Source organism: Vulpes vulpes, chromosome 15 (assembly GCF_048418805.1).
Source record: "Vulpes vulpes isolate BD-2025 chromosome 15, VulVul3, whole genome shotgun sequence".
NCBI classification, from domain to species: domain Eukaryota; kingdom Metazoa; phylum Chordata; class Mammalia; order Carnivora; family Canidae; genus Vulpes; species Vulpes vulpes.
In genome coordinates, this window is record NC_132794.1 from 92,538,750 (window position 1) to 92,552,523 (window position 13,774).

The 13,774-nt window shown below is 45.8% G+C and overlaps 1 protein-coding gene across 1 annotated transcript in view; it reads right to left on the bottom strand.

Moving 5' to 3' along the window:
• Positions 1–2,165: 2,165 nt before the first annotated feature.
• Positions 2,166–13,774, bottom strand: part of ARL3 (ARF like GTPase 3) — a 36,838-nt gene continuing 25,229 nt past the window's right edge. The window contains exons 4-6 of the mRNA XM_025992910.2: positions 13,150–13,200; positions 11,468–11,653; positions 2,166–2,446 (exon numbers count right to left, since the gene is read on the bottom strand). Of these exons, the coding sequence (XP_025848695.1) occupies positions 2,399–2,446; positions 11,468–11,653; positions 13,150–13,200 (285 nt within the window). The 3' untranslated portion in view covers positions 2,166–2,398. The remainder of the gene's footprint in view (positions 2,447–11,467; positions 11,654–13,149; positions 13,201–13,774) is intronic.

The window sequence follows — 13,774 nt, forward strand, 5'->3', positions numbered from 1 at the left end:
CCCGGGGCTGGGAGGACGCCGGGCCGGGGGTGCCCTTCCAGGCTCCGAATTCCACCTTCTGGTCCCGGCACAGGGGTGGGGCGGGGCGGGGCTGGGAGAGGAGGGAGGACTTTAGAGGCGTTTTTTTTTTGTTTTGTTTTTTGTTTTTACAAATGGGAGCTTTCAGGCTCTGCGTGTTGCAGCCTTTGCTCATCTATCCCACTGGCCCCTGGAGGGTTCCGGAGGGCTCAGGGGGAAGATGAAAGCTCGGGCCGGCCGCAGGATCTCGGTCTTTAGCTGGAAAGCAAATCTGAGCGTTCACAGAGGCTGTTATCAGAGGAGGGCCAGTGGCTTCTGCGGGCTGGCCGGGGCCTTGGGAGGGCTCTCCCAGACAGTTCCCTAAGTTGGTGGTAAAAGAACAGAAACGTTTCGCAGACCATCCACTGGCAGAGTCAAGGTTCCATGTCACAGTGCTCTCGGTTGCAGACCTCAAGGCAGGCAGTTTGCCCCCTCAGGTAACATCCTTGGTGCTCTGTTTGGAGGGGAAAAACCATTTTGCAGGCACTATAGACACATTTCCAGCCTCACAGAAGAGGGATTTCTGGTTCCTTATCATTCTGTTTTGCCTCTGTTCAAAGAGAGAGGCACCTGGGGGAGACAGAGAAGCCAGAGAGGGAGGTTGCAGGGAGCAAGTAGCTTGGCGCTTTAAAAAGCCTCACCCGCTTTTGTTTTGCAAGTCCTTACTGGTCTGTCCACAGCAACCCCCAGGGCACCTTTTCATGTCTGGCATTGTTAATGATTTTCACCCCAGACCGTCTTTGAATCTGGCCCTGCTGCAGCCTCACCTGCACAACTTAGTCAAAAAAAAAAAAAAAAAATGCTGAGGATTGAGGGCCAGGGGCTAGAGTGGTCCCTTTAGTATGCTCCAAGGCCCTGGTGGGTTTGGGAAGGGCCACCTCCCTGGATGAGAAGGCAGCTGGCCTCCTGGGACCCACTAGCCACTGAACAGTCTCTTATTCACACTCTGAAAACCCCTGCGCTCAGGCACCAGAACAGAGTTCAATTCAGGAGCCGAGTGTGGCTCTGGCCTGCTTTCCCATGTCTGCAGCTGAAGCTGGGGATTTCTTACAGCTCAGGGAGACAAGCTCTTTTGGCAATGCAGGGCAGGACACTCCTGCCCTTCTCCATTCAACTCTCAGAGGCACATTTTGCTAACAGATGCAGAGGACGCCAGCAGCCAGGGTGACCCTGGCTCCCCAGGGCATGGCCCCAGCGATCGGTGATCGTACACACCCAAGCTCTTCCCAGCAGCAAACCCTCTCCACCCACGAGCATCCCACACCACCAAGTCGCCAGCACTGTAAAAATTGATCTCCTCTAAAAATCGATCTGCCAGCCTTTTTCTCAGTGGAGCAGGTTCATGGTAAAGCCGCATTTATTTTTAAAATCTGATAGCAGCAGCCTATTGTGATCATTTAAACAGAATTCTTTGAGCTTTAGAAATCCCTTCTATAGGACGGCCATGGAGAAGTCAGCTAATCTCAGAGTCTGAGGCTCACTGCTTCACTGAACTGGAGAAAGCCTGTTTACGCTAGCCTGAGCCCTCCATGTGAGGGCTTTTTAAGGACCTTGTAATTTTTCTGGAATTAAACCTCCCACCTCTCCTTACATTCCAGATGTCATTACAGTCAGAAGTCATAAGAATTTGCTTCCCTGTGTGGCTGGCCATGGGGGTTGGGGGGGTGGGGATGAGGTATGTTTCTGTGGTGACTTGTTTGCAAGAAAGGTTTTTTCCCCCTCTCTCTCCAAAGGGTGAGGATTACATACACAGTCTCCTACCTGCATGACAAGATGGTTTAATCATCTGCTATCCCTCCCCTCCCCCCACCAGCCGCTTCCCACCCTAGCTTGGTTGGTGATGGTAAAAATCACTGCCCAGCACCAGCAAACACAGTCTGTGGTTCAGAACCATGGGAGGGGGAGGAGGGGGATGTAAGGGACAGGTCAGGAAATAAATGCATGCAGCATAAGCTGCTTCTTCCTCTTTTCCTTTCTTTCTTTCTTTCTTTTTTTTTTTTTTGAAAGAAAAGCCCACTGGAATTGTCTAAACTGCAATGTAATCTCTTGCTCATTTAAAAGATCTCATTTTCTAATCATGTGCTTTGAGACATTTAATACTATTTCAATTATGCAGAGGAAATAATATAATTCCTTTATTTGAAAAATGATACTGAACCTCAGAGATCAGTTAAATCTACTGCTGGAATGGGGATTCTTTTTAAACTGTGTTGTTCCCTCTCTTCAAACAGCTGTAGCTGTACACAGATGGAAAAACATTTGGTCAGAAAGCAGCAAATTAGTGTTTTTCAGGACAGAATTCAGCTCCCGCAGCTCTTGCGTCTCTCCGTTCGTCTAGATTTTATTTCTTCTTTGCACTGACATTTTTGCAGACCCAGTTTATGCCGTCCTTTAAGGGAAATGGGCAGAGAAAGGCGTATTAGTTTTAAGAAGGGCACCACACACTCAAGCCCCAGCAGGGAGTGGGGGGAGTGGGGGTGTCCTGGGTCCTCCCTCCCCCACCCCCAGGGGCCCACTTGGGTGACTAGGGACAGTGGCCTCCTGGGGAGGAGAGCACAGGAGGGAGATGGGAGGGGAGTGCCCAGTGTCTGAACTTGAGATGGATCCTCAGGAACTCCCTCTGAAAAAATAAACACATCTGCCTGGATCCAAGGCTTGATTGAAGAGCTATCAGAGATTCCAGCCATTTTTGGCTTTTTCTAAAAGCTGACCTTTGCCAGGGCATTAAATTCAATAAGCCACCCTTCTGGTGCCCCAGTGTGTTTACAGTGTGACAGTGTACACTTGGGTTAAATTAAATTTTTTTGGAAAAACAAACCAACTGCAGTGTGTGTTACTAGACACACACTGGGGCAATGTGCATTTATTTCTCTTAGTGCAGCACTACACAGAGGTTCCAAAGGGCTGGTCTGATTCTTGCAGCTTTAAGCACCACCAAGCTGAGGGACTCCGGGAGAAGGTTCCCTTAAAGACACAGTGACCTTGAAAGTGTCCTCTCTTAGGCTGGAGAGGGGCAGCGGTAAAAACCACACAATGTCTACAGCCACCTGGCAGGCAGCATGATTTCTCTTGGATGCCAGGTCTGCCAGAGATGACCTCCTTTTCAGCCCCCTCTGGAGCCATCCCTGAATGCTCCCCCGTTCCCCAGAGTCTCTCTCCGACCTTCAAGGGTGTGCAGAGCTCCCTCAGAAGCCCAGAACAAGGGATCCCTGGGTGGCGCAGCGGTTTGGCGCCTGCCTTTGGCCCAGGGCGCGATTCTGGAGACCCGGGATTGAATCCCACGTCAGGCTCCCTGCATGGAGCCTGCTTCTCCCTCTGCCTGTGTCTCTGCCTCTCTCTCTCTCTTTCTGTGCGACTATCATAAATAAATAAAAAAAATAATTAAAAAAAAAAAAAAAAAAAGAAGCCCAGAACAAAATCAAAGAAGGCTCCTGCAACGAATCCCTTTGCTCTGCATCTGTAACACATACTCGCTGAGGTCCCAGTCACATTTGCACATCTCAGGGCATACATGACATGCAGAGCCCCGCATTTCCTGTGACCATGGAGCTAGTAGTTGAACCTGAACAGCTGAGACAGCTTAAAGTAATAAATATCAGCTGACACCCTTGGCCGTTTGGAGCATTAATCCCATAAACAATACATCACTGCAAAACAACCAGCAGGCATCCTATCTCCTGGCTAATCTGACCATAACCTGAATTTACAGTGATTAAAACTCTGCCAGTTGCCATCAGGGCACTTGGGCAGGAGAACCAGATAATCCGTTGGCTGTCCCAGGGCAGACTTTAGGGTGTTTGCCAAGATGTGGCTGGCCACGGCCCAAAGCCCAAAGGTGGACAGCACCTGGCAGCAGCAGTGTGGGCAAGGATGGGGGAGCGCCGAGGTGGGAGAAGATGGACTCCAAATGTGTCTCCAGTTACAACTGGGTCAGCTTACTGTGAAAAGCTGAGGCCAATTTTAAGACCATTTTATGAAAAGGATTAATTTAAAGAAGCACGTTTAATTTTAGTAGCTAATTGGTTTCCAGGAAAAAAAAATGCTCACCTGCCAGGAGACAAAAAGATTTTACAAATAAAAGAGGGATGAGTACGATAACCATCTTCTCCTTGCCTTCGAAGCTGAATAGCTCAGCACTTCTGTAGCACTTTCCACTTTCAGGAACCCGTACAAACACTATCAACGGTGTGTGCACCTCAATATTTTCTCCTCTAAAGAGACTTGCCGATTTTATCAAATCATCCTCTCAGAGAAATCAAGAACTGTGTTCCCACACTACACAAATGGTACTTTTTCCTCTTGTTTTATGGCTGATTATGGGGGGGGGGTGTTCTTTTATTGTATGTAACTGAACATGAATGTGGTCAAAAGAGATAGGAAAAATATTTACTCAGCTGCAGGAACCCAAAGCAGAATGTGGAGGGTGAGGGGCAGATTCTTCCTGGGTATCTGTTATGGAGGTAGAGGGGATTTAACCCGGGGAGTCCTGCTGAGAGGCAGTGTCTTCCAGATGTCCATGAGGGCCAGGGGTGGCAGGCCCCTTCCAGCCAGCCTTGCCGACAGAGGGCGCTCAGAGGTCAGTAGCCACCGGCTGACCTGCGGGGGGGGGGGGGGGGGGGGGTCTTGGGCCCTCCATAGCTGCCGCCTGTAGCCTGGAGTGTGGGAACCTGGAGGGTGGGAAGCATGGGGAGATTTAAATGGGACAAAGGCTTGTGGCTGCCCTGGTCTGCAGTGTCTGGAGGCTGAGGAGCTGTGCCTTTCTTGTTACTATCCAGGGGAGAACCTGAGCTGGAGGTAAGAGGTGTCACAGTCAGTGGGGATGATGCCCCTTCGATCAAGTACGGACAAGCTGTGCCAGCTGCCCCTGGAAAGGGAACTCAGTAGTGTTGTCTGGGATCCCTGAGAGGAGGGTCCCTGTTGGACTGGCCTGAGGAGGTGGTTACAGAGCCTAGCATGGTATCCTGGTATCCGGCCTACAGCAGAGGCTAAACTGGTATCTTTTAAATGAATCCTCATAACCACGCTGTGATGTAGGTTCTGTTAGAATTTCCAGTCAGAATAAGGAAATGGGGACACAGAATTGTGTGAGGCAGGGGCAGGCCGTGAACCCAGGCAAGAACTCCAGCACCCATGCTCTTTAGTCAGTGGCACCTCTCAGTGAATGCCTCAAGCTCAGAGAGAAGGCAGGCCTCACCCTGAAGCTGGGAAAGGGGGGAGACCTGGGTCCATGTTCCTGAGGACTCCCAGCGGCTGCAGGGCCACCACACTGGACGTGTCCCCAGCCAAGCACCCCGCGTGGCTTTGAGGCAGCTCACCAGGTATCCAAAGCTGGTTTTGGTCACTTAACTCTCAAGATCCCCCGGCTGCATGTGGAAGACTGCATATATTTATCCGGATGCACGACCCCAGCGTATTAACTATCTGCCGGACCACTGCCTGCAGTGGCGACTCCACACTCAGGGAGAACAAGAGGAGGGGCCTTCTGCTCCTCAGGCTCCTGTCTGTGCACCGCACTGCCCTTGTCTTACTTTGGCCAGTCCTTTTTTTTTTTTTTTTAAACAGATGACTGAGAAAAGGTGATTGTCTACCTGAAGTAGGTTACTGCTTTGCCTCCAGAGAAGGAAGTGAACTCATAGGTCTGTTTAATGGTTGAACCTTTATTGTTAAAAACTGGTTTGACCAAATTTCTGCACATCTGATCTTCGTCACGGGATGACGAAGTCATGGGTAGTCCCTCCTCTGTGCCTCCCCTGACCAACCTTGCTGAAACCCAATCTGAATTGATTAGCTTCAATTCATTAAGACTAAAGAGAGTCCTCGGACCTCAAATACTGAGCTTGGTTTAGCGTCATGGAAAGGAAAAACATTTTTACATTTTACTATGTCATGATATGATTGCCTCCGATAAACACTGGGAGACACAAGGCTGCCCCTAATCATGTGGGTGGAAACGCAGGAGTCCCAGGCCCCTGCACTCCAAGCCTGGAGGTATGCTGCTTCTTTCTAGGGGAAGAGTGGCTTCTGACTGCCATGCTCCTTTGACCTTGCTCTCTCTACCATGTATCCACCACTGCCTGATGGTTGGAAGGAAGCAGTAGTAGCCGTGGTTGCGTGGGCCTGGTTTTTAATGCCAGGAGGACTACCCGATCACATTAGTTAACTGCTTTAAGAAGGGAGGAGCTTGCACCCTTGCTGAGCAATGCAGCCTATCCCATTGTGCCCCTGGGCTCAAGGAGTCAAGGTGTAGTTGAAGGCAGCATACATAAAATATTGCTATCAATATTTTTTCTGGTGACAAAGGGTACTGCACCAGAGAGGTAGCAAAATCACATGTCTCGAGTTTGCTTTCTTGGTCTATAGAGAGGCTTGAAAATTTAAAAATAAACCTGAGGTCTGACTTGTAGATAAGCAGTTCCATGTACACTTGGAGTCAAAAATAACTGATGTCAGGCCTTAGAAAGAAGTGGTGAATGTCATTTTTTAAAATACTGAAATTCTGTTGGCTTATTAAGGGATAAGTCCCCCCAATCAAGGAAAAAAAGAAACAAAAACGAGAAACTTAGCTAGTGAATGTTTAGTGGTGGTGTGCAAAGCTCACATCAGGCAGGGCTCAGATGGTTGGTGGTCCTTTCCATGTAGGTGAGAGGATTGTGAGCTGGATCATGACTCTTGTTTGGAGAAGGAAGACAGAATGTGGAAGAGATGTGGGAAAAAAGGTGAGCAGAAGGTGGAGGGCGCGGAGAGAGTAATCCGCAGGGAAATCTGCTAGCTCAGAGCTCCTAGTGGAGGCAGGCCTCTGTTATGACTGAGGCTGGAGGCCAGGCTGAAACTGCTGATCTCTGCTTTGAAAGGAAATTCTAATCCAGTATAATTTTAATTAAACACATACAGCATTTTAGAGAGGGGATATCTTCAACCACATAAAACTGTAAGAGCAGAGGAGAGCTGTGGTTCAGGGTTCTAATTCAGGTTTGTAGGTGGAAGAGGGATTGATTTCTCCACCTTTCTCTGGCTCTAAGCCAGATCCTCTGTTAACCATTTTCTAGACACCCAGGGGGAAGAAGGGAGTCCTGGAGCTAGATGCTGTGCACTGGCATAGGGCCTAGCCCCGAGGGCATGCCCGGAGGCTGCTCCCAAGTCTGTGAGGCCATCTGGCTGGGGGGGGGGGGGGGGGGGGGGAGTTGCAGGTTTCCCATCCCAGATATAGTTCAGATTCCCTTTTCTCTGCATTCAGCTCCTTGATATACTTGAGCCTCTTCCGACCACCCTCTGGACTGTGGGCCTCTCAGCAGGACAGCTTCCAAGACTGATGTTCTCTTTCAGCTTCTAGTGCCATTTACCTAGGCTCTGCTCTTGAAGGTTTCCCATGAAAACCTGCCTAAATCACATGATGGCCGGGCCTCCCCATTGCCATCAATCAGGCAAAGAGAGACCTGTTCTCAACTCTCCCGAAGCCCTCAAAAGTCCATTTCCATAGCCGACACAGGGATGTTGAACAACATATGCACTGCCTGTCCTTGTAAAGATGGCACATATTTATTTGCCTTCCGAATATCAGGTAGATGGGCAGCCCGGGTGACTCAGCGGATTAGTGCTGCCTTCAGCCCAGGGTCTGATCCTGGAGACCTGAGATCGAGTCCCACACCAGGCTCCCTGCATGGAGCCTGCTTCTCCCTCTGCCTGTGTCTGTGCTTCTCTCTCTGTGTGTGTCTCTCATGAATAAATAAATAAAATCTTAAAAAAAAAAAAAAAGAATATCAGGTAGAGCAAGAATCTCAAATCCATCCCAGGAATCGTTCACTTTCATAGTCTCAAATCATGTGTTTAAGCTACTCAGCTAAGCAGAAGCAATCTATTTGCCTTATCCATCGGGAGGGTTTAGCTCACTATCTAGCGGATCTCACCCACTGGAGGCTGTTACTTACAGGTGTGAGACCCGTCTCACAAATGTGTTTAGATTAAACCCCTATGCTCAGACACAATGCAAATAGGGACACTGTCTTTGAATACCTGAAACTGTAACAGAAATCCCAGGTCTTTAAAAAAAAACCTTTGTACATCTTCTTTCAGGGTCATTAGAGCTGCAGGGCCAGATGTTACTTGATCCATTTAATGTCTGATCATTTTGGTAGGTTTGCCCATGGCTGACTAGCTTTCAGGGAGTAGTAGGTGGAAGGGTGGGAGGGAAGAGTGGAAGGATGAAATAGGAATTAAGGGCATTTTAGTCTTCATGACACAGTATCCATGCCTGAAAGTGATCTTATGGACATTTTTCTAGTGACGTCTTTGATTTTGAGGAATACTCAAAGCCTTAATTAATAAGAATTATTAAAGGCCTGCACTTGATCTAAGCAATGCAAGAAAAGAATTCCATGTAAGTGACTCTTTTTAAAGTGAAACCCAAGAAACTGGCTGAGTGGGCAAGAGCTGAGGTAGGAGGCATTACCTGAGGGAGGGACACAGTCGGTCAATCTTCGGTGCCTCACAATGAAAAGTGTTTCCACAGAAAACTCCCCGACCTTTCTCCCTCCCCAAAGGTTACCATTAGAGGACAATAGACAGCAGATTCCCTTCTTAATTAACATTTTTATTAAATAACTCATTTCAAATAATGGTTAAATTCTCTAAATTTATATCATTCTATTAACCATAATCTAATCTCATTAACCTTGAAATCCCAGTCTTAACTACCCAATTCTATACACCATGGTACTATCTACTAAACTAATTAAGTGACCTTCAAACTATTTCTCCTCCATATAAAATCATTATTTTTCTTGTTCACAGTTCTTTGTTGTATCTCTCTTGATATCGTTTCCTGTGAACCTGCTTGCTGAAGGTCCCTGGTCTGAGAAGCACTTTCTGAACAAAATCAAACCACACATGACTTATCTCAGTTGATTCAAACTGGTTGATTTTAAAGACCACCCTTGCCTATCCCCACCGTGGGTCTGATAGCTTCCTGCCTCTTTTTTGGCATAAAGATCCTGTTACTTAAAGGGAACTCCATTCCTATGATGGTTGACATAGCCAGGGACACAGAGCTCTCTACCCTCCTAATCTCTGCCTGACTGCAGGAGGAGAGTGGGGGCTGGACAGACAATAAGGAGTGTTCTCTCCCAACCTCCAGGCTCCTCTGAAGAAGCACCCTTGACTTGAATGCCAATACTCTGAATACTGATTCTAGATAACTCTAGCCCTCCTTTGACATCCATCCTTAAGGCTGATTGAAGAAACAAGAGCCTCACTGTTAATTCCAGCTTTGCTTTTTCTTCCTTTCAATACTCTGGCCCAGGGAAGATTACAGAACTGTCAATTCCCATTTTCTCAGGGATATGACCAAAACATACATTTTCTCTAGTACCACCTTAAGACACTCTCTACTTTCCCTTTTTATTTTTAAGTTATCTATACCTATATGGGGCTTGAACTCACAACCCCAAGATCAAGAGTCCCACGCGCTACCAACTGAGGCACCAGGCAACCAGGCACCCCTGTTCTCTTTTCTGTATTTGTGTTCTAAACCAGTTAGAAAGGCAGAATCCTCTTCCTGAGGTAGTTTGTACAAACACAAGAAAGCTATTATCTTTTCCCGGGCCTCCTCCTCACCAAAATAACCCCAGGCCTCGTGAATACCATTTTATGCACAAACCAGGGAACCGCCTTAGGCAAAACTTGGGTTTCTTTTTTTTTTCAGTGAGAAGCTAAATAAAATGATCAGAGTTTACCTATCAAAAAACATGCTGGGTTGTAGTATACTTGTTGGATCAGCTTATAAATTAAACTGAAAAATGCACTTAATTTGAAACCTGATAGACCTATAATCACATATGTAATTGCAATTTATAGAAGAGACTTGAGAAGAAAAAACTACTAGTGTGATTAGTTCCTTTGTCAAGTGGGATTAGAGGGGAGGAAAGAACTTTTCAGGTTTTAGTTTTATATACTTGTACATGATTAACAATGAGACTATATTACTTTCCTAACCAGAGTCTGGGACTGAAGGAAATACCTAAGACTCAACACTGGCCCCCTCCCAAACCTAAATCTCACAGAGAACCGCCCCCCCCCCCCCCCCCCCCCTGCCCAGAGTTCCAGCATCTGTTCTGGGGATGCAGCCGAGGGCCAGCCACTCTGGCTACTTGAAAGCCCCAACACACACACACACACACACACACACACACACACACACACACAGAACTTTGTGGATTGAGGAGTCTGGAGGAGGTGCTCCTCCTGTGCAGACTGGTCTGCCCTCCGATCTAGAGGCCAAGCATAGAAGCGGGCTCCGGCTGTTTGTGTAACAAGAAAAAAGCCAAAGCAGCAAACAGATGGAACAACTGAGATAATTCTTGGAAGCGACTATTTGATTGAGATAAAAACAGTCAGACAGTTTTAAGACCAATCAATGTCAAATGTCTTAGGGGAGAGGGAAGAAGAGCATTAGAAGGGAAATAGAAAGAGGCTGCAGGACAAAAATTGAGAATCCAATCACGACAGACCAAATTGAGAGAAAAGCAAACTGGCCATGCAGTTATGACACATGCCATATGGCAATGAGGGAAGATACCATTTCTTCAGATGTTGTTAACACCCCCCAGCATCTTTGAACAGTACTGTCTGGTTCTCACAGCACTGTCACTTCCCTGGCAGGTACACCAGATGTTTAAAATGAAGTCTGTGCGGCATTCTGGGGCTCCAGAATAAAGAAGCAGCCCTGAGTGTCAATGGGTTTGAGGCTGCTTGGTGGGAAGCATCAGAGCTGAAACTATTTATCATTCTTTGAAGATGTAGGCTCTCAGGTATCTGGGATACAACCATTTTCTGCCCTTAATTCATATCAAATGAGGGGGAGACTGCTCTTCCAGTTTGCAGTTCCTCAGTATAAAGTGTGGGGCTGTCAGCAGAAGCCTCCCTGTGGGAAACCAACCTGAAGTAGCAGGAGAGACACCAGCCCTGAGGACAGTGGAGTTAGCCAAGAGAAAAATCAAAACCCTTCTAGGGTAACTGGTATGCATGATTGTTGATGGCTGTTACCTTGGGAGCACAAGTATTTAGCATCCATAATACTAGACACAACACAAAACCCCCAACCCAATGATCAAAGAATCCTAGTTAGAAAGCATCTTCGAAGATCTTCTATTCTGACCTCCTACCCAATGGGGTAGTTTGTCCCTCAAGTACGGTGGTTTGTCTATGGCTTTCCTGCAACAGTTAATGATTATCAGATTGGTTGCTAAGTAAAAAAGAAACGAACTCCTCCATGCCCTTCACATCCTGGAGTGGTTCATCTGCCAATCAAAGGCTATTTGTTTTATATCTTCTTTCTATCTAGCTCAGTTCAACCAATAAGAGACTACATTGGTTGGGCACCATGTTGCCAGGTAACTGAGCCTTCTGGTAATCTCACCTGAACGCCCTCTCCTGTGAGAGCTGAGCAGGACTGGATCTGCCAGACACGGTCGCGGATGGTGTGCAGGTTCAGTCCTTCTGCAATTTCAGAGGCAGGGGCTGCCGTGAGCAAATCCTGCTTGTTAGCAAAGATGAGCACTGGCACACAACTTAGTTTTTCTTCCTCCAGTAATTCAGCTAGTTCCTGGATCATTTTGGGAATGGATGGGAAGGGAAGGATGAAATCTATGATATTTAACCATGTACTTTTAATTAGAAAAAAAAAATAAGTGTTAAGCTAATAAACTAACAACTTCCAATGGCAATGGTTCTCAAACTTGAGCCTATGGAAGAATTTCCCGGCAGATTCCTGGGCCCATCCCAGAGATGCTGACTTTGGAAAGTCTGAGACAGGGCCTAGGAATCAGCATTTCAACAGGTAGCTCTGCTATGGATTCAGAGATCATTGAGAAACACTGGTCAAAGGAGAAAACAAGTTGTAGATAGATATTTAAAATTTAGGATTGCTATCTATACATGACTTTCAATGCACACACACATTTTTAAACTAGAAATGACAATGACTTTAGAGTTTATAATTCTGCTTCATTGATCTTACTTTCAAAGCAAGAATGCATGTGCACTGCACTTCATCAAACTCACATCCTAGAATAATTATCTTAGTCCACCTGGCAGTATGTCTGATATTTTGGTTATTGGTTGGGGTCTTAATTGTATGTTGATTCTGTCTGCAATAAGCATAGGAGATGGTGTGTATTTACCTGAAAGGACCCACCTCTTCCCTATTAAACTCTCATTTTAGCTACTTAGGATACTTGGGCTGTCAAAGGGAATTGGATAGTTCAAGAGATAGATCATTTTATAGCTTTTTTACCTCTAAGGTCATGTTTAGCATTGATTCACATGAGTGATGATATAGAAATCATCAAGGTATGGAAAAGAGTTCCCAAACTAATTTTTAGGAAAAAGGAACATAAACACGGGGAATGCTACTTTTGGAAGGCCACCAGTGATAGTTTAGGATATAGGCCAAGGACTCTGCACACTTTCCTAAAGAGGTCATTCTACTCTTTGCTTCTTATCAGTATACTCCATCTGGGTAAAATGGTCTATGTCCACTGCTTCTCTATTTAAAATTGTGTACACAAATCTCACCATGTAATCATGTTGACAAGTACTTTGTATTTTAAGGCACATTTGGGTTCAAAGTATATCTACCTCTTGATTGGAAACAAGAGGAGCTTAGTCTTGGCTTACATATTTCTTCCCATCCCTTCACAAATTTGTCAGAGGTACCCTTGGATCAATTAAGCTGGTATTGAAAAATGTACGTAGAAATGACAAGTGAATTGTTCCTCTGGGTTCATTTCTAAGTGGCCTGGGAAGAACCCTGAAGAGCTTTTGGGCATGGGGGTAAGTTCCATTTACTTCTATCTTATTTATTTAATTTGACTAAAACTAAAAGGCTATCATTAAAAAATAGTTTAAGGGACTCTCAACTAATTTCCTTTCACACAACTTTTTTTGGTAACTGGTATTTTTGCTTGCTTGCCAGAATGACTGCATTGTTTAAACTGCAAAGGTTAAACAAAAAATACCTCCCTCACTCTCATACATTTACAAGGTAGATTAATGAATACCTAGTTATTTGGAAAATATCTCAACAGAAGAATTATTTACCTGACCCGTCTCTTCAAATCTTTTTCTGTCTGCACTGTCAATGACATATATCTGTAAAGTAAAAGAAGGTTACTTCAATAAGCAGAAATGGAAAAAGGGTACCTTCTGCAGAAGGAGCAGAGGATCCTCAGTCAGATTTCTCATTAGCACAGCAAACGGAAACTGGCTGAAAAGTCTTACCTCATCTATGGATGCCAAATAAACAAATTAATTAATTAACTGATTGATTAAATACGGATACCCAGAAAATATGCCAAACAAAGCTTCAAAGTAGATGTCAGGAGAGCCAAGCAGGATAAAAATAGGTACATTTATTATACATTCACTAAAAATTCTTGTTTAGATTTACCCTATCAATCCCTGTTACAACTCTATGAGATAGATTTCATTATCTTCCCATTTTATATGTTGATAAACAAAAGCCTAAAGAAATTAAGTATTATGCCCAAATCCTTTTTTTTTAAAGATTTATTTATTTATTTATTCATGAGAGACCCACATAGAGAGAGAGAAGCAGAGACACAGGCAGAAGGAGAAGCAGGCTTCATGCAGGGAGCCCTACGCAGGACTGGGTCTCCAGGATCACGCCCCTGGCCAAAGGTGGCACTAAACCGCTGAGCCACCC